General features: G+C 37.3%; 1 protein-coding gene across 5 annotated transcripts in view; it reads right to left on the reverse strand.

Annotated features, from left to right (window-relative positions):
- Positions 1-1,892: 1,892 nt before the first annotated feature.
- TRIQK (triple QxxK/R motif containing) overlaps positions 1,893-21,356 on the reverse strand; it is a 61,124-nt gene continuing 41,660 nt past the window's right edge. For all 5 annotated transcript variants that reach the window (XM_042036017.1, XM_042036016.1, XM_042036020.1 and 2 more), the window contains 2 exons: positions 17,038-17,123; positions 1,893-7,126 (listed from right to left, as the gene is read on the reverse strand). In XM_042036017.1, the coding sequence (XP_041891951.1) occupies positions 7,013-7,126; positions 17,038-17,123 (200 nt within the window). In that variant the 3' untranslated portion in view covers positions 1,893-7,012. The remainder of the gene's footprint in view (positions 7,127-17,037; positions 17,124-21,356) is intronic.

Genomic DNA, 21,356 nt, shown 5'->3' on the forward strand with positions numbered 1-21,356 from the left:
CTGACCACTCTTCTATTAATTAAAGGCAGCTGATGATCAGTTTATGAGAAAATAAAAAAATCAGATGTATTCTCATGAATAACACAGCCATGTTTATAACTTGTCTTATTTGAATGAGAACTCAGAAGCCTCTATGTATAAGTGCAAGGACTGTCAAATATAATTCACAAGAATAGGTTGTTCTTCAAAATAAAAATCTATATAGTGTACGGGAGAATGCCCCCACATATATTGCCTAACTTTAAATTAATTTGCAGCTTTGGTAATGGTCTAAAAAAGCCGCTCTACTCTCTTTTCTGTTTAGTGCATCCTGTTATTACTGGAGCAGCAGAGATAGAGTGGAACAAAGGCAGAGTACTGCCTGAGAAGGGCAGGTCAAGAAAGGCTATGATTAATGAACATAAACATGGTCACCTGCAGTCATGAGCTCTTTAGGGCAGTGAAAACCCATGATACTGTTGTTAAAACAGCCCTGCCTTAAGTAGAGAAGCATAGTACCCTAGCTCATCTTAAGCTGAAGAAGTCATCAAAAGGGAAGTAGGCAAAATCCCTGAGTTTCACCATGCTTGCAGCTCTAAAATTTCCTCAGGCAGGAAAGGATAAATTAAGCTGCCCTGAATTCACAATTTGCTGTCCTTACCAAAACAGAAAAAAGTTTTACTACATTACACAGTAATAGCAACTTGAGGCCTCTTCAGCATCAGCCAGGTGAGAGCAGGGGAGATAGCAGGTCATTCCCCAGCCACTCCTTGCAAAAGGATAAGGCAGCAGGCCTCATACTACCAAAGAGCAGTAGGCATGAGTGTGGTATTCTGTGACTGGATAGGAGTACCACAGACAGTAAGAGAAACAACTATGCTGAAAAGTTTCAAAAGAACAACAAAAGACAATTTTTCTGGCACCTTCCTGAGAACCTAATAAATAAAAGTGAAATGGCTGAATGTCTCAGCATCTATTTACTTGTGGTAACAAATCAGGCACCAGTAATGGTAGGACGCTCACCCCGTAGGTTAAGCTCTGCTCTGTTCTTTTTGTAGCCTGTCCAAAGCAATCCAAGACTGCAGTCCTACTCTAAACACCAGCAGCTCCCCACTGAGCCGGAGAGATGCTTTAGGAGTGCAGAATCAGCAAAAGGGCTCCCCTGCCATTTCCCTCAACATCCCTCCACTCTGCTAATAGTATCACAGGAGAAGGTGCCTCTAGAGAAATGTGGACCTTGCCAGTATCAGAACGTTTACATTTAACTCTGTAACAGACACACAAAAATACTCTAGTTTGGCATAATGTGACTTTCTTCACACGTGAAGGCAGCAGCAACTACTCTGTGTAAATCCCCAAACCCTGTTTCTTTCTTACCTAAACAAATGACCCACTGGTCCAAGAAGAAGCTGCTTTGCTCCTGACACCTTTATCTCCTTGTGGTCCTTTTATCGTCCTATGAAAAAGAAGTTGTTGTGGTAGCTCTGATTTTATATCAGACGTATCTCTTCTTGAACAACATGGTGAGATGTGAGGTGGTTGGCTCCTGGAAGAAGTGGCCATTTTGCTTTGATTTTCTCCCAGTCTTGTTTAGAGGAAGTGTGATAGAACATCTGTTTGTCACCAAACTTCAAACTCCATACTCACCTCCTGTGGCTGCACTATTTTAAATTCCTACAGTATCTTTGTGAAATGGCAAAAGGAGTATTAAAGATCATTATGTCGCTCAGCTTTTCCATGGTTCAGCAAAACAAAGCTCTTTGTAGCTCACATTTGTAACTGATGTTGATGCCTGAGATGTGGACACACACCTTTTAGGGAGAGTTTGGGCAAGGCATGAACTGTGGTCCAGGGTGGACAGCTCTTATATGCAGTTTGTAGCTATGGAGAATAAGACAACAGAATCAAGCCTATTGATTGACTAGTCACGTATTTATTTGTGGTTTTAACATGCAAAACCAGTATAACAATCACGGAATTTAGAAAAAATGTAGCACTGAAAAAAAGTATTCATGCAGAATGAGTATTGTACTTGAACTATCCTCCACAATCATCAGTTAGTCTGTCCCAATATTTATAGTTCATCATTACAACTGCCAAAACTGGCAACCACCAGGATTGTTGTCTCAATTAAGGACAGTAAACAGATTGTCCCATTTTTTTAATGAAAAAATCTAAAATGTAATACTTCACAGTTTAACATGTTTATTCATTTAAACGAGCTAAAAAATAGTGGTGTGACATCTGCTTGAAAGACACTGGTACCTAACATTTTGGCTGTCTCCCCACTAATTTGATTGTGATTAAGGGGGGATAAAAGGATGAGTAGAGGATTCTGTCAATTAAATGAATTGATGAACTGCAAAAAAATTTTTTTCACTCTTGGAAATGTGTAGAAAGAAATACATCTACAAAAATGCATTACAGCAAACTAAGAGGATGATGGGGAAAAGTACTGCAAAATATCTCTGCTGGCTCTTTCAGGGAAAAATATTGTAAGCATAAGATCACAGACAATCTTTGCCAATTTATTCATTTCATGGCTTCACTTCCTAAAGTGCAGACATAATCCACTGTAAAATCTTTTAGGATGCAGTTCCAACATCACATTTCTGCTGTCTTATTGATGTGCCATATTGTTATTTTCTTAGTCATAAGCACCACTAATTACTATGCTACTGTAAGTAGAACTTGAAATGCGATCAAGATCTGTACTATCTTTTTTGTTGGCACTCTAACTTGCCTACTCTGCTTTTCAAGTATAGTCATCTACAGAGAATCATCCCAAATGCATTTGACCTTCACCAACTGGCTCAGTTGTGCCTTACAGGCACAATCCCTTATCAGTCATCACTCTACTGGGAGCTGCTAGCAACATTTTCCTTCTTGAAATGGCAGCTTCCAAACTTGGCCCTAAGTCAGAAGATAAGCCTCTTCCATGGTAGCAATTTTCATGGAAGAGGCATGAACAGTTTTGTAGGTCTTTAACTGTGCTTTCCTTTAGTAGGGTTGTTCCAAACCTATGTTTTCAAACACAACTTTTAGGTCAGCTGCTCTAGAGGACACCTAAGTAAACAGATGACTTTGCTTGTGTCATAGCTATCTGCAGTTATGTGCTGCAGCACAATCTCCCAGTCTACATGTCATCCCTGCTACAGCTGGTCTGATGCATGGAAGGAGCTATTTCTGATCCTGAATCACGATGTCTATATGATATGCAACAGTGAACTTTAACTAAAGCATTCTTTAAGAAAAGTTTAAATGTATCTCTAGGGTCTATTAGGGAAATGCTTAATGTGCCTCCTAAGCTTCCAGTAAAATATGTTTATGGACTCTAGGAAGTCGAGCTAGAGCCTTTCCTTGGCAATGTTCACTAGAAGCACTAGTAAAAATCCTAGACTGAGGCTTCTGTCCTGAGATGGTCTACATGCTAGTTCTTCTTTTGTAGGATCAATGGGAAAAGAAAAACGGCCTAGGAAGATATACTGAGCAAAATCACTGCTGGAAGACTGTTATGCCTTCCTAGCCAGAGATTCTTCCAGACAAGACATCTGCTCCCACCCACAGCACAAGGACTCAGTATAGGCATCTACTCCACAACCTCTGCTAGAAAGAAACTCAGTTTACTCCAGGAGGGCAACAACACTACTGATGTCTACCTTTTCCTACAGGTAAATACCTTTGAAAAAACTCATTAAGCCACATTTGCCGTGTAAATTATTTGATCAGTAATCCTTATTTGAAACAAGCATATAGAATTATTTATTTTATAATAAAAAATTCTTGTAAGACTGAGGTGATAGAGCTGCATGGATCAACTGCAGAAAGAGATCTGATGCATTGGTATTGGGTAGGAAGCCAAATGAAGTTCTCTTCATTGTCCTTTAAGTATTCATAGGCCACATTTAGTTTTAATATGAGCTTAGGGGCTAGAACTGCCTAAAATAATCCAGATATTCTAAAACTGACATCAGTGCTCACTTTTTAACATTGTGCTGTTTAGATTGCTTTAATGTCATTTCAAATGCATACATAATTCAATGTGTTCAACATTAATACGAGAACCAAAATAGAAAAAAAACCATTTCTTAATAAAATAAGACACTGAGCAACTCATACAAAGATAGATGGTCCAAAATCCAAAAGGTATATTTCAATCTCAGATATAATTAAGGGCAAAATAAACCACATGTCCCATTAGGAATTATTGTACTGATAAGAGAGGAAGTATATTTGTTGCAATATTGACCATGTATTCCTATGTACACTGAACAGAAGTCTACCCAGTCTAAGCAAAAAGAAATTTTCCCCTTACATGAGACTATCCTTCTAGTACCTGAAGGAAGCTTAGAAGAAAGATGGACATTTTACAAGAGCATGTAGTGACAGCACAAAAGGGAATCGATTCATATTAAAAGAGAGTAAATTTAGATTAGACATTAAGAAAAAATTCTTTATTCTGAGGGTGGTGAGGCACTGGAACAGGTTGTCCAGGGACGCTGTGGATGTCCCATCCCTGGAAGTTGGACGGGGCTTTGAGCAACCTGGTCTAGTAGAAAGTGTCTCTGCCCATGGCAGGGGTTTTAGAACCAGATGATCTTTCAGGTTCATTCTAACCCAAACCATTCAATTAATTCATGATTCCATGATCTTTCATGCAAATGAAAAGACCTAATTCAAACAAAGCCAATAGATAAACTGCAAACTGTGGGCAATATGGACTCATAAGCCACACATAGGGAAAGCTGACAGAATCTCATATATACGCACTTCAGATTTGGTCTGATTCATAGTCATGGGAAATGGAATATTCCTGTTCTAGGAACTTCATGTTCACAAATTTGACAGTAAATTGCTTGCTTTTTAACACAACCAACTGAGAGAGCAGGTTACGAGATGACCTGCATGAAGGGAGTAACTACACATCTTTCTCAGACCACACATGACCCAGAGAGCTATATGCTGACATTAAGAAAGCAATCTTCCCAGCATGTTATAGAACACAAAAACTGCTAATGCAAAGTAACAGGAGAGATGTGCAGCTTCTGCGACATGTGGTTGGGCACTGGTGAAGTGAAAGGCATGTCACATCCAAGGAGACAGCTTGTGATATGCTTTTCCCTCCACTGGAAGTTGGGCTATGTGTCAGATAATGCTTCACCATAAATTCAACATGTTGCGAGATGTTTGGTCAAGTGTGCGACTAGCACTGGACTATAAGTCATATGCATGCATAAATGTTAGGATTTTGTAACAGTCATAATTAGAAAATGAGATATATTTGCATATATATGTTTCTCTTTCATATATTTTTTGGAAGACTGTTGTACTCTGAATTTCTAGAGGCGCTGTTTTGCATTGCATAAAGTGAATGAAGACGATGACACATATGAAGTGGATCCTTAGAGACTCATAATGTATATGGTCATAGTTACTGTATGTTTTAAAAATTAACTGTATTGATCCAAGTTTCTTAAGTGCTGATAATGGTACTGTGTCAATTTAAAAGAAATATATTTTCCATTATAATATTTGCTGCGATTTGTATTCCTTTGTCTTCAAAATCGCTATAAGAAATCTTAGGTATCTAAGGAACACGACAGTAAATATCTCAGCTGCAATTAAACCTAACATTCAGCTCTGAAGCTGATACCAAAGGCAAAGCCAAGGTAGTTCACTAACTCCAGTATTATGAAAACTTTTCTGGAAGTCAGTCTGCCTAAATTCCTTGCCACATTCAGCACCAAGGGCTCTACGTGTTTCTTGATATCAAACTCAGAGAAGGACTGACCATATTTTTAAGAGGATCAAAACGGAGTCTTTACATCCACAAGCTGAGTTATATACCAAACTCAAAGCAGAACAGGATAAAGCCAGAATTTTAAAGCTCCCTGCAGCTGCTCTGACACACCAAATTCTTCAGGTGGCTTCTGGCTATCAAAAGGAACAAAAATGCTATCTACAGTGCCTAATTTGAAAGGTAATTTGCAAGAACTGGAGGATGTAATGGAGCCAAGAGTTACCAATTATTAGTACACTGGAAAAAAAAAGTGTTTTCTTATTACTTACAATCTCTCACATTAGTTTGATGATTAAAATGACTGTATAGCTGGAAAGAAGTGTTTTTATACAACATGCCCCTAGCAGGTAGAGCAAGTTGATACCAAAAGAATCAGGAAGAGCATAATTAAAATACAATTTTGACTTTATATTAATAGTAGACCAATACACTAATTAAAACCAACATCGACTAAACTTTCTATTTACACTAGTTCAGACAGCACAGGAGGCAAAGAACTGTGTTTCAGAAGCATATGTGAATGTTAGAGCTTCTGTCATCCAGGTGCCATTTCTAACAGAACACATGTGTGCTGAACAGTTGGCAAAAGAATGAAAAAGATTACTGCAGATACATGGGCACACAGAATCTGGAATGACAGAAAATTAAGTCCATATAGAAGGTGACAGACTGCTTGTAAGAAGGTATTTTTTTCCTACAGTTTCTTCCATCTTCACGCATGTGCATGCATGCACGAGAAAGATTAAAAGGGAGAGAAAGGATGAGGTGTTTTTGATATATTTTAAACACAAATGAAGAAAATACTTCTTATTTGGTATTTCTGCTTTCTTTTGGGAAAGGAAAAGGAAGCTAATTTGGTTATTAGGAAGCTCTGATTCCTAAATTTGGCCAAGGCAGACACTCCTCCTGTGAAGTCAGCATCAGTACCCATGATAATAGTAGCACCTGTCTTTTGACATCAAAGTTCTCTGCCTGAGAAAAAAATAATGTAAACAATAAACTTCATCTATTGTACTGTTGCTCCTGGCTTTGGTGTTAAACAAAAACACTTGGCCAGGCATAAGTGTTCTTATTTTGGAGACCTGGAATGTGACCGACGTGTTGCAAAACGTTCTTATGAATTCGGACTGCAAGAAATGGTATTGTTTACTGTCTTACAGTAAAGGGGACTGTGTGCTCCTACGTAGTCTTGTTGAAGCTGAAGAAATCTTGATGATAGATTCATTACATCTGCTAGTTTTCATCTGGATCCAGATCAAGGTCAACTTCATTGGAAACATTAAGATAAAAAAAAGCATAGAAAGCCAACAAAAATACCAGTATAGCTGCAAGGACAAGGGCAACTTCCTGTAGAAACAAAAGAAAACAAAAACCTGTTAGAAATAGTACCATATTTTCAGATTAATCATGACTAAATATTACTTGCCTTCTATAATGCACATCAAAATAACATCACACATATAAAATTGCATCAGGCATTGATGTTTTAATGATTTCTCTACTGTGGTTACCATGAATCCATTCACTTAATGAAGATTTTGGTGAGTCTGCTGTACCATCAGAAAGAGGCTATTTAGCTTAAAAATCTTTAGTCTGACCTAGAAATAGGAGCTTTATATCTTATTATCCTATTCCTTCTTTTTTAAAGGAAAAGACAGAATTCACAAACCACAGTTTTGAACACAAATTTAAGTTATGAATTTACACTGTGAATTTTGATGTTTTCTAGCAATATGTTACTGCTTTTTGCCAACAAATTTGTAATTTTTTAATGAAGCAAACACAGTATGGTGGAAGTCAATGAAAATTGCTACCTCTACCTCCCAACCTCCTGGCATGCAGTACAATATGGAACTACAAACTCCTTCAGAATTGGATCAAACTTTTCTTTCTTCCGCTCTGCAATAAGGCAAAAAGCACAACAATTTGCACTTGCCTCTCTTCCCATAAAATATTGCAACTTGCTGCATCTTCCTTAATTAACATAAAAGAGACTTCCAAAGTATACATGATTAATAGCAGCTTTCAGAAGCAGAAAAATGTTTTTGTACTACACATACTCATTATGTGGCTGCCTATCATCTTAAGGCTGGACTCTGTAAAAATATAATAAATTATTGTATGATCATCCTCTTTATTTTCTTTCCTATATTTCTTTCCTTTCTATTTCTTTCAAAGACACAGTATTTCACATTTTAAAGTTTTTATTTTTCTGTAAGGCACAGCACACTTCCTATAGTGTTGACTCTTGTTTTGCTAGACAATGAAAGATGAAACTTGAGAAAATTCCTTCTGTCCCTTCAGCTCACAGAAAGTGTGACTCTACAGCTAACATCTACTGCTTCACTCCTGACCATCACAATGTATTTTTAAGAGTGTGCACTCAAGATGCTCCAAACATTAGTACAGTCCAAACCTCACTCTCCCTCTAAAGAAAGAAGCCAAACTTCCCCTCCAATTCTCAGCTTCATGTTAAGCTATAAAACAACTACATCGGAACAATCCCAAAGTACATTTAAAATGAGAAGAAAAAAAGTTCCGTGATTTTATGACAACTGATATGAATTGGTACAGAAGATGTCACATCAAACCTACTCTGTCAGTGGGACTGAAAGGAGATGCCTACACTGAACCAAGACAAGACACCATTTACTGTCCAAGGACAGAATCTGGCCCTCTTTGGTCTAAGATTCATTGTGTCCTTTAAGACAAGCCAGGTGAATTCTTCCCAAAAATCACCATTCCTTCCCTTAGACTAGAAGGGAGTGCCGATGGTATCTATGGTGTGCACTGTGGGATTAATCCTACCCAGCATCTCTACATTGGTGGTGGCTTTGTACCAGCATTGTGTGTCCACTGACACGAAGGAGTTAAAACTGTGCATTTCATTTTTTAGCCCATAATCTGGCATTCTTCTTTGGAACAGCATTTCATTTGCATTTACATGAATGCATTATATAGTTTATCAGAATGTTGGATCAATAATTCAACATATGCCATCTAATAAATTTTGAAATACTACTGCCTAGTTGGCATATGTTCTATAGGAGCATATTCTTTATTCTATAGAAACCTTTGCTTTATATTTTATATGGATGATTGAGATGTACTTTAAATTTGTTTTACCACATTAAAATTGCTCCTGCAAATTTGCTGAGGCTGTTGGCTACAGATTTCAGCTACATTTTCCTCTTAGAATTGTACCATCCTCTGAACTTCATCCTCCTGATTCAAATGATTTGATTTTAAAAAAAAGTACATCTAATTCACTAATATATTAAAGGAAAGTGATTTTTGCTTTGTTGCAGTTGCAACACGTCAGTATCTCACAAAAGGGCATGGCAGCATCAGACAGGTTTCATTTATTTCCTTGTATCCACAGCTGTGCTCCCAGACCCATCTGGCCACACAGCTACTAATCTTAAGAGGATGTAATAAACAAGTGACATACAACTGCAGGCTCCATCTGCTCAGGAGAGTGGACAACAAAACCGTACAATGCAGGAACCATTCACACTTGACACAGAGAGCAAATTCATTCCAGTATTAAAAAGTTTTTCCCTTGTTTGGATGCCACACTTCCCACGCTTTCTGCTTTACAATAGCTTTACCTTTCCCCTCCCTTCTCCCCAGTCTCCCTTACAAAATGCTGTGATAGCAGCAGCAAACTTTTGAGGAACCTGCATTAAAGATTTATTTCAAAGGAAGTGGAATTGGGAAAATCCTGAGTTTTATTCTCAGGCTGGCCAGTAACTGCTGGAGAGCAGCAGTTCTTCAGTTCCTCTGCCTTAGTTTCACAATGAGTAACACTGTGATAACAATACTATTTTCCTTGCACAGCCATTGGGAACTGGGTGGCTGGATCAGTATTTATTATTCCTGGGAATGAAAAATCTTAATGAAACCCCAGGTTGGAGAATTATGCAAGAATCTTAATTTTGAGTTACTGAAAAAGGCAGAGTAACAAAAATCTAAAATAAATGGCCTAACAAAGTACATCTGGCTCTCAGCTAGGGATATGCAGTCTCTTAAGAATTGCATCCAGTTTATGAACTTTTATAAACATAAAGTTTGCAAGGTAAATAGCAAATGAGATCCTACACCACTATACTGTATTTGCAACAACAGATATATATTGTCATTTTGTTTTATACTTTTCAGGCTTTGCTATTTGTATTTTAAGTCATGCATAGAAACGAAATGCTAAAATACTCCCCGCTTGGCATATATAGCTCCCTTTCTCTTGCACTTTATGGATCATCCCTGTCATCCTCTGAAAAATCCATTTACGCAAAGGATTTCACCATGAATAATTAAAGAATATAGAAAAAGTCCTATAGAAATAAAATGATCAGAGGGGTTTTTTTCTCTTTCTTTTTTCTTTTATATCATGGTACAGAACACTAGGAAACAACATCCCTCCTCTCAAATCCCAAAGTACAGTCAAAGAAGCCTTTAAAAAGGAACAGAATTTTCTATTTTATTCTCTTACATTTACAATAACATATGTAGAACCCTACCGATTTCAGTTTAAGTTTTACAGAAACTTTTCATAAAGGAAATGCATACCATTACAGCATAATGTAGATTTAATTCTCCTATCATTTTTTGTCAGTTTTATGTCCCTCATGCCAAAATACTTGGATTATGTCCTCAAATTCACCCTGATGGAGCAAGTGGCAGAGCTGGGATCTAAACAAGATTGATCAGAAGATGGGGTGAGGAAAAAATGTAAGCTATGATAACACAAATCTGGACACTGTGTATGGCAGCATCATACCCTACACATATAGAGAAATATAATTCTTCCAGGAAATTTCAGGGCGATTTTACATGTTTTTTAATTGTCCTTCAAAGAGAATCACACCTTTTTTACCTGAAACCTGCTTAAAACTAAGTGAAAGAGTACCACAAATTGCTCTCTTTGAAATGCTAAACTATTCCTAGCTCTTTCTGAAAAGAGACGGAAAGAAAATCAAGCTGACCAAGGACACCTGTAAAAATAAATATATATTAACTTGAAAATCTTTTTATCTCATATAGTTTTTAACTAAACGCTTAAGGTGGATATTCACTGCGCCCATTTTTTAGAGTTTTAACTAAACCATATTTAAAAATAAATGTTTACTTCCTTAATGCAGGACATTCTACAGCTAACAGAAGGCAGCAAAAGTAATTTATGAACTTTTATCCACACTTTTTCAGTTCTAATTTTTTACTGTAGGTGGAAGAGAGATCTTCTTCAGGTGGAACAGAGATCATTGTTATCTCAAATAATGAGAACAAGGTACTATTAGAGAGTCATCAAAAACACTCGGCTATATGCCTACAAAGCAACAGGATTCATTTTAATACAGCTAAATGCAAAATAATATATACAGGTATCAAAGATGAAGACAGTACTTATAAAGTGCAGTACTCTGCCTTGAAAAACTATGATTCTAAGAAGGTCTCTGGATTTCAGGAGTAGCTACTCCATCAGCGTGATTTCTGGATGTACAAAGGTGGAGGAATTTCCAGCAGGGAGATGACCAGTATTTATTTTATCATAGAGAAGAATGAGAGGTAGTTTGGTTACAGCATATAGTTATATACACCTTATTTGAGTAAAGCATTTCACAGTGTGAGGTCCTTCTATCCTGTTTACAAGAAACTTTCAAGGCCCAGCTGCATTTAGGTAAGTTCAGCCTTGAACTAAGATGCCATTTTCTAGGAGCAAGAATGATTGAACATTCTTCGGGAAAATACGGACTTCCATAGCTGTGAGTCTTTTATCAACTGATCTCTCTCCAAAAAGTACAATTTTATTTAGCAATTGTGAAGAATACTTCAACTCGGGCTTGTGTGAAAAGAAGGACCTGGCTGCCAGCCTTGGAGTCAGCAAACTCAGCTCTCCTAGCTGTTCCTCTCCTTCAGGGCCATAGGAAAACTCAGATTACTTCCACAGTCAATGTTATATTCTGAACCCCTGAAGTATCAGGTTACTAAAGTAATAGCATCCTATGTTTAACTGCTCAGACTTTTTTATATAGCATAAAAAGTTTCCTGATGTAGAAATTTTCCTCCAGTTGTATTGATTTCATTTCTGGGACTTGAGGTTTTGCTGTTGTTGATTATTCTTTGAAGTGTTACAGATTTGTCCCAAGTAGAGACATAAGAAGGCTTGAGAAAGATGAGCTACTGCTCCAAGCTGGTACAGAAAATCCTCCTAAGAATTTACTTGGTGCATCTTCTTCACACCTCAAACCACCATGATTACAATACATGTGTTCAGGTCAGTCAAGGGTCTGATTTTGTTCTTTACTTTGTATGTGTTGTTTCTCCTCCTTTTCATTTCAAGGTCAGGGGTCAAAGCCTGACCACTGGGATAACTGGGAACATCACACTTTATTCATTGGTGGCACATTAAGCTGCTCTGCACTTTGTGAGATACGTAAGTTGTTTGAAGACCCAGTATTTTGGTCATTAGAAAGTGCTTGGACTTTGCAGAAAGTCTTTGGATGAAATTTTATGATCTGTAACATATAGAAGTGCAGATCAAATAATCTAATAGTCTCTTGTGGCCTTAATTTCTGCAAAGCTATGAAACTGTATCTTGGCAAATATAGTTGACTAATTTAGCAGATTATGAACAGCATGAAATCGGAGAATACCCCTTGCCAAAATACACTAGGAATGTCTTTTTATCTATATCTGTATCTAACTTGTTCCAGATGAGATAAACTCTCCATAGTGAGGTAGCTAATTACACAACAGATTAAGCAGATATGCAAAAGAATGACAGACAGTAAGCTCTCACTTTGTCTAGGAAACATTTTTTCCTTAGCTGAATTGATGTACTATGTTGCTAATTCTCTACGGATTGATATTCTGCAGTCAGTTATGTCTTTGCAAGTACTTTGCAAATACTACTTTTAAGATTTTTGCCTACCTTTCAAGAACACAGAAAACTTCATCACTTGTCCCACGGACCACTGATTTGTTCTTGCAGCCTGTGAAAAAAATCTCTCCCCAAGAACTCCCATTACTTTCGGTCTCTGCATACCAAACTCCAGCTATCTGGGGGCAAAGCTTCCACACTTCTCAAACCATTTTCTGCTTGTCACCCTCCTGCTGGCACATCTTCCTCATCCACTGAGAGCAGAGCCAGCACCAGTGGTAGAAAGGCCTTCCTGCTCTACTTCGTAAGGAGGAGCAGCTGGACAACAAAACGACCCAAAGAAAGTTCAGAGGCTCCCTTTTTAGTACTGCTACAAAGAATTTTGTCTTATCCAAACACCAGGAGACAAACAGCATACTGCTTTCTCTTGGAGTCGTTTCTTAAGACAGGGGTCCTGCTTTTCCAAGAGACACAATGTATTTTGGCACTGTCTACATTAGTGTCACATATACAAACAGAGCCAGTACAATAGCTCTGCTAAAATATTTAATCTTTAAACATGTTTAAAGAGCAAATATGACACACCAAACACGAGCATGGTCACCCTGCTTGAACTAACTTTTGATAGTTATTAGTGCTCAGCTGCTTCTCTGACATTATCAACACAGATAAAAATCCCTCATTGGGGAAATTAAAAAGTACTAAATGCCAGTGACTGAAAGAAACTTTGTTACTTTAAACCTTGCATTAAAATGACAAGGCAATCAAAGTTTGACAAGACAAGCTAATTAGTATGCCAGCGATGAAATGTGAAGAATCTCCAGGGGATTGGTTCTGAAAAGTTTTATGTCATTTATAGGGCCTTTTTTTAAGCTAATGTTGTCAGCTCTCATGGTGAAATACACAACATTTGAATTTCATTATCCTCGTAGAAACTAAGGACTAAAATCCCTTCATTATTTTCTAGTTCTCTTTTTTTCCACCCTAAATTCTACATTAAGTCTTAGTTTATAGCAAGACATTTAAGTTCTTCAGGACACTAATGCAAAGCAACCCTAGAGTTACCAATGACATTAAAAAGCCTATTGTTTTAAGAGGCTGTATGGTGCTTAGTGTGTTAGCTTATTGTGTACTTCACAGAACGACAAAAATATTCCCCTTTCCCAGAGAGTTTATACTTTTACATTTATTCTTTCTCTACAATATTTTTATTGACTTTAACTTACCTTTTTATAATAAAAGGTTTATTTTGTAATGCTGCATACTGCATCATGTACTGAATAGCTATGTATATAAACAAATAAAATACATTCCAAATACACGTATGTGTCTGGTTTCTTCTCAAACATTTACAAGAACTTTGGACTTTTATTTTTATTTATTATTTATTTATTTATATTTAAACTGCCTACTGATTACAGCATTGTAGTTTTATCTCTTTTTTTTTTCCTCTCAACACAGATTGAAGTCAATCAGCTGCTACAGCACAGAATAAGGGCCTACATAATAAAAAAGACTAAAATCCCAGCCTTTGGAAGGTGAATCATGTTGCTTATTACAATCACTCATCACAGGGATAAGGAGGAGCTCTTAAGAGACAGAGAGGAGTGGAATTGGGTTTCTGCTTGGTGTGGCAGGCAAACTCCCTCCTGACCTACCTACCTCACCTCTCCAGGTGCCCTTCAACAATAGATATGAGGCCCTGGAATTTGATGGCCAGGGAGATGAGAATGTGAATGAAGATCCATCCAGGTTGGAGGGGTTGTGTGGGGCAGGGCAACCTACCCCCCAGATCAAAACCTCCTCAATTAAGAAAAAAAGGAGGGTAGTAGTCATTGGTGACTCCCTTTTGAGAGGAATGGAGGGCCCAATATGCCAACTGGACCCAGCCCATACGGAGGTGTGTTGCCTTCCTGTAAGGACATGTAAGGGAAATCACCAAGAAACTTCCCAGCTTGGCATGGCCCACTGACTATTGCTCACTGGTTTTCCAGGTGGACACAGACAAAGTCCCAGCAAGACTATGGATGATCAAGAGGGACCTCAGGGCCTTGGGACAACTGATCAAGGGATCTGAAGAACAAATTGTGTTCTCTTCTGTCCTGCCAGTTGCTGTCACACCAAACAGACGCTGTTAAGAATTATTTCAAAAATTATCCAGAAAACAATGGAGTATTTAGGATAGGTGTGGAGGATGAACATAAAAAAAGGTGGCACTTGGACAGCTGGAGGATCTTAACACTGGACTGAACAAAACATGCTGTGCCTGAAGAGAGTGATATAGGTTATGGGGCTTCACAACTAAGCAGCCTCTCCGGGGGTAAGGAAGGTGATTTCCCTGCAGACACTCCAGGAGCATCTACTGTCCATGGTGAAGCTCTGCTGCTGGAGGGACTGAGCAGGGTGAAGAGCTGTCACCGCAAGATGGGAAGAGGTGCACCTTTACCCCAAGACATTAAATACGTCTCGCTTCCATGCTGTGCACTGCAGGGTCTGTCAGCAGAAGTGCAGAGTTTATTCTACAGAAATTGCCCATGTTCTGGTAGAAGCATTGTAACATTTAGTAAGCCTGAGGTTGTTGGCATTAAGCAGGCTCAGTGAGAAAGATGTAGTCAAAAGCCCTGCTTTCCTTCCCCTACAAGCAAATCCCCAAAGGGAAAGGTGCCCAACTTACCTTCCTTTTTGCTTCAGCTCTGTCAGCTTTTCTCAGCAATTTGGAAGCAAAACAAATTACTGTGATCTACTTGGGGATGATCCAGTTCGTTTTTTTTAAGGTTCAGAAGCACAAAAAAATATTACAGCCAGAAGAAAATATTTTAAAGATTTTTTTTTTTAAGGCAGAGGCAGAATTGCAAACCTGAGACATCACACAGTGCAACCAGCAGAACCCTCGGAACACACCCTCATGACCTGGAGAGCACGTGTGCACCTTGATGGCAGATGTCCTTTATTCACTAATACTCAATTCTTCATTACATATATGATTACACATATGCTTTCCCATTCACCCTCATTTTTAGGAAAGAATTACTTAAGAAAATAAGGAAATGAAACAGGTTTTGAAGGACCAAATCTCATACTCTTCTCACTTGTGAAAGACATGCAAAAAACTTGTACATTTTAAAAGAATTAGGCTGTACACTAAGTCTCCAAGTAGAACATCACTTTTAAAAGGTCACGTCATTGAAAGAAAAATGAAAAGAAAAAGGAAAATTTAATAAGGAAGGAAAAGGAATTCAAAAGGTTAATAATCTATCCTTTAAACAAAAAAGGCAATCTACTTTTTCTCATTAAAACCTGACACACAGCACTAACTGAGGAGATTATGTTGTGAAAACATACTGCATCGCATGGTAATGCTTGATCGAGATCAGCAATCAGGAGCAAAAAGAAAGCACTGTTTCGTGATTATAATAGCAAATTCTGGAAGACAACCAAATACATCATCTGGCAGCCTAACAGCTGTTACAGCTTGGTAGTAATACCTTGGCATTTGCTATAAGCTATAACTTGAAAAAATTGATTTCTCATCTGCCAGAAACAAGAAAATGTTCTCCTTTTAACATTTCTGAAGTTTCTTTCACTAGAATATCCAAGTAATGGATCCACTTTTTTATTTATCTCAGGTTTTACTCCTGCTGCTAAGTTAATAGTGTATCAGTTAGATTAAAAAAATAAGTTTGAGGAAAAAAAATACTGGAGGCAACATAAATAATGTGTGTTCAGATAGATCCCATTTTGATGACACACTGGGTAGTAGATAACAGAAAATATTTCTAATTGCCCTCCTTGCTTATATTCACAGCTGTGATCAAAAGTAATTGTTATACTTCATACCTGCCTGAAAAGGGTACATTTTCAAAATAAAGTTTAGTACCTTTCCATATGTTTTGCTGTTAGCTAAGCCTTCTTTTTCCAAGTCAGAGGCAGTACACGAGGATACAGACTGAGACAATAATGCTGAGAATTAACAATACTTAAACCCAGTCTTCAAATTACTACTGGTATAGGATCAGAAGAGGAACTCTGGAGATGTTTATTGTAATTTGTCTAACTGTATGAAATAGTTAAAGAACTTGTTCTGTGTGTAGACAGGCTCCCCAAAACCATCAATTTTCTAAGCACAGTACTTTAAACCTTAAAGTACACATGCATCATAACAAGGACATAGACTATGTAAAATCTTTCAGCACTTCAAATATTCAAGTCATTTTAGGGTTAAGTAAAAGCAATTCATCATAAATATTTTAGATTCTAGCATTCTACTTAGATTTTGAAGTGTCATAAACAATATCTCTCAGAAGTCAATATTCACACAGTACATCTATGGGGAAAAGAAACAAACAAAGGTGGTTTGAGCTATCAAAGAGGTCTCTACCTTTACGCCTAGTGCAGTTTTCTTGGCCTCTGCTTTTAATCTTGTAGCTCTTAACATAGGCCTGGTTTTCTTATAATCTTGTTTCCCTAGAGAAAAAAGCATATTTAATGAAAACGCAGCAAAAAGAACATTAAGAAAGTGAGCATTTATTTCAGTTGAAAAGTCAGGTTTAACACATTAAAAACATCCCACACTCCAGCATTTTAAACAACAGCTACTCTGTAACACAGGGACTCAATCTGTGGAACAACCATCCTTAACACAAACAGTGATAGCACAAGATCCAACAAATCAGTGTAGAACCTGTTACTCCACAGTGACATCAAAATACAACTATGGATACATATCCACTGGAACAATGTTTAATAAATTGCTCCATAGGAATCAGCCAGCAAATACATAGATTAAGGGTGGATGATGTTTTTCCCTCTCATTGAAATCAAAATTTTCATTAGAATTTTTCTTGGCTAGTCATCTCTAATGCATATACATAAATGTGCAATACAAGACGTTCTGGTGAATGTAAACATTTATAATTCTGAACTGGAACATTATTTGCAGGCATCAGAACTCAGAGATATGGAGATCAGTCTAAGTAAACACTAATAACACCATTGCTTGACACCATCTGCTTGTAGAAACACATTACACAAAATCTTCTAGAACTTTCTACAAGTTACAGGGACTACCTCTTGCAGTCACAGAGGGCAGTCCAGGGCTTGACTACTGTGAGTCTGGATGAACTGAGTTCAGAGGAGGACATGTAATTATTCAAAAATGGTAGAAATGGTATAAATCATTTATCTCAACGAAATAACAAAGCATAAAACACTTGGTATCTCTCAGGGATATTTCTGCTGTCTGAAAGGCCTGTTAGTATTGTATTATGAACTATTAACCATACCTTATTTAAGTTAACAGGTGTCAAGGTACAGATACAGTCACAAAAGGAGAAGAAAAAGAGGAATCTGTGAAGAAACTGCTCCAAGGGATAGAGCCTCAGTACAACTGCTTTGGTTTTTTTAAAAAGTCCTTTTCATTTTTTCACTCCTAATGCATACATCTTTTTTTTTTTTTTATGCCTAATTCCAAAGCCAAGCTTTAATGCGTGAAGCAGAGTGTCTGGCCTTTTTCAGATCACTAAGTTTACCTATTTGTACATTAGCTTTCATTGCTGCTACAGTCAAATAATTTAACCTTTCCTCTATAACTTTGTCCAGTGGTTTTGTATACAAAAATCCCATTTGTCCAAGCAGATGTGATTTTACATTCATAATCAATAATGCAAACTTCTCATTTTATGGCCACCTTCAAAACTGGGATATTATAGTGTAGTGATGAAATTCTGAAACATGAATGTCTTCTCCAGTGATATACTGGATTCATGGAAACACACTTCTGACTTCATCTACTGTTTGTATCACCCTGCTCGTACTCAATACAAAGATCATCTGTGTAGCATACTGTGAATGTTGATTACAAATTTGCTTTCATTATATAATCTCTCCTCAGTCCTATGGATCATATATTGTGAAGGTCTCCATATTATTCTTTGGTCAGATACTATTCATAAAAGACTTGAAATAACTTAAAATACTCAATGACAAATGGAAAAATAACCAAAACCATATGTATTAGGAAAAAAAAAAAAAAAGGCAGCATATAGCCAAGGAAACTTAGAGGATAGAGTAAAGAAAGGATGACAGAAAGATGATTTATGTCAGATGCTCCAATATATTCATCTAGCCAATACATCTTTTAAGCAGGACAGGACCACTGCAGCATTATTTTTCAGAAGTCAGTAATATCTGATAATAGGATGCATCAGGAGCACAGTAAGTTTTCAGAACATTTAAGGAAAGAATTGCAGAAACCACAAAAATGGCTAAATCACGAGATTAAGCCAGCCAGAGAGAGAATGTGTTTCTGCTCCCTAAAGTCCTGCACTCATACTTTTGCCATGAAATAGTTAAAAGATCTTTCAGAATTTCCATTACAAATGGCAGAAGTTTATTACTCATAAAAATACACTCCAGGCTGAAATTTGGCATAGACACACCCTAGCCTTGAATTTTTTTGTTTGTTTGTTGGGAGCCAACTTTCATAAGTCATGCAGCTGTTCTTACTTACTTGTGAACAGACTACAGAAATGTATCAATCTGAAATGTTTTAAGCATGAAAAATATCTTAGTTTGGAACTATATAACTGACAAGCACTAAATTCAATCTCAGTTCTCATAATTCAGGTTTGCTGCTCGTCCATCAGGGGTAAATGAAACAAGACGGTCAGAGATTTCCCTTCCAGTGATGCAACAGCATTAGATAATGAAAACTAGAAAGCTTGGTAAGGTCCTTTAGGAATGGGACACAAGTGAGCTAGTAAAACCCACCTCCCTTTCCTCCCATTGCCCATTCTCCCTCCTCTTCTCCACAGCTCAAGTGTGAAGGTGACACAAGCAGGGGAAAATACTGCACAGAAGACCCAGTCTGTGAAATACATCTATGGGCAGGACCATGTTTATTCATCCAAATGAGAAAGCTTATTGGTACTCTTTCCCTTGGTTTCAGGCACCCTGCTGCTCCTTATTCCAGCATCATGGCAACAGCTAAGACTGGATTCTACTTATCTAGAGAATATTTCCAGATTTATATGAAGTCTGATATGAATCACTTACTCTCCTATAACAAACAGGCTATTTCAATGATGACTCTAGAGCTGGTAGTTCTCCAAATCCATGCACCTGCCATTAATTTACCACTCTCCTTGCTAAACGTAATAGCCAAAAGGAAGAAAATATGGTAGGGAAACAGTCTGAGTCCACCAAGTGCAAAAGTTTAAAAAGGGCATCTGTGGACTTCTTTGTAATGAAAACCAGATTCAGAAATTGTACTAGAAGACTCTTAAAACATGTGAACTTTCTGAGGCCTTGGGAAAGACATCTGAACTACAGGACTATAAAGAACAATGAAATGCAAAGCTCCTGCCACATGAATACTAATCATTACCACCTGGAAAACAAGCAGAAAAAAATAATACAGGCTCCCTGCAGCCTCCCTTCTTTTGGGCTTGCAAATTCAACCAGTTGGGATAAGTATATTCACACTCTCAATGTCTTCTAGTTTTATCTCCCTTGTCCTGCAAGCCGTCTTGTACATTTATCTGTCAGAGTCATCAGTTTAAGCTATTTCTTCTTCTCAGGAAGTGATCATCAAAGCCAGTTGTGACAGACTCATCAGACAAAGCCCCATTTGTCTGCTTTATCCAATGCCTATCTGAGACACCAAGTTCTCCTGATGGAATATATAAAGGCAAGAAGAAGCCAAAAAGAACTGGAAGATGTCCAGACTAAATCTTACTTTTCGTATTGCTTAAACAAAATCCTTACCTCTTTGACTAGTCATTATTGTTACCAATTTGTCAGCTCTTCTCTCAAACTCTAAACTTTAGTGCCAGTTTTCCTTATTTTTTTTTTTTATAACTACCCCAATTTATTTATTTATTTTTGAACAAATGTACCACTTCTTTCCTTTTTCAGGTCCATCATTTCCTTTCCATTTTTAAGGCCAAAGAAGTACTCCATGACAAGACTAAACTATTTATACTGACTACAGCTCTCTACTTCCTGACAGTCCCTCCAAAGATTATTTTACTAGATGTAGGATTAGAAAAGGGTGACCACAAGGGTGACATACAGGGAGCTTTTTAGCTACTAAAACAGCTATATTGTGAAAAATGACAAAGGGTGCATCCTTCAGAGTGGGTATTAGGGATTCATACAATATGCAACATGAGTTTTTCTTCATGTAACTAGGAATAAATATCTATAAATTTTGCAAGATTTTTTTTATTTAACTCTGCTTACAAAGGAAATTGAGATCTCATACATCTTCTATTCAATAATTTTAATAACATATTAGAGATGAACTGATCTTGTATATTCAGTATTCTTTTTAATTAAAACCTCCAATGACATGATGACAAATGCAAAACTTAAACTAAATAATATGTATGAGCTAGACAAGTTCATTAAGTTCTGGGTTAATTTTTTTTAGTCTACAGAAATACTGTGCCACTGCCAGGTAGTATGCACAACACTGTACTTCTGCATGCATACCAAGCTCCTTTATACATGTAACTGAGAATGCAGCATGTTGATGAACACTGTATTTCAGAAAACTGACTACATTTACGATTGTGTTTAAAGACGTTGCTGTTTAAGACACAACCTGAAAAAATCTACAGAATAACTTCATGAGAAAAATAATTGTATTTCCAACCCTTCTAGATATTTACTCTTTCATTCTAACAATAGCTCATT

Source organism: Corvus kubaryi, unplaced genomic scaffold, assembly GCF_017639235.1.
Source record: "Corvus kubaryi isolate FWS band 111438036 unplaced genomic scaffold, C.kubaryi_AGA036_p1.0 37385, whole genome shotgun sequence".
In the NCBI taxonomy this organism is placed as follows: Eukaryota; Metazoa; Chordata; class Aves; order Passeriformes; family Corvidae; genus Corvus; species Corvus kubaryi.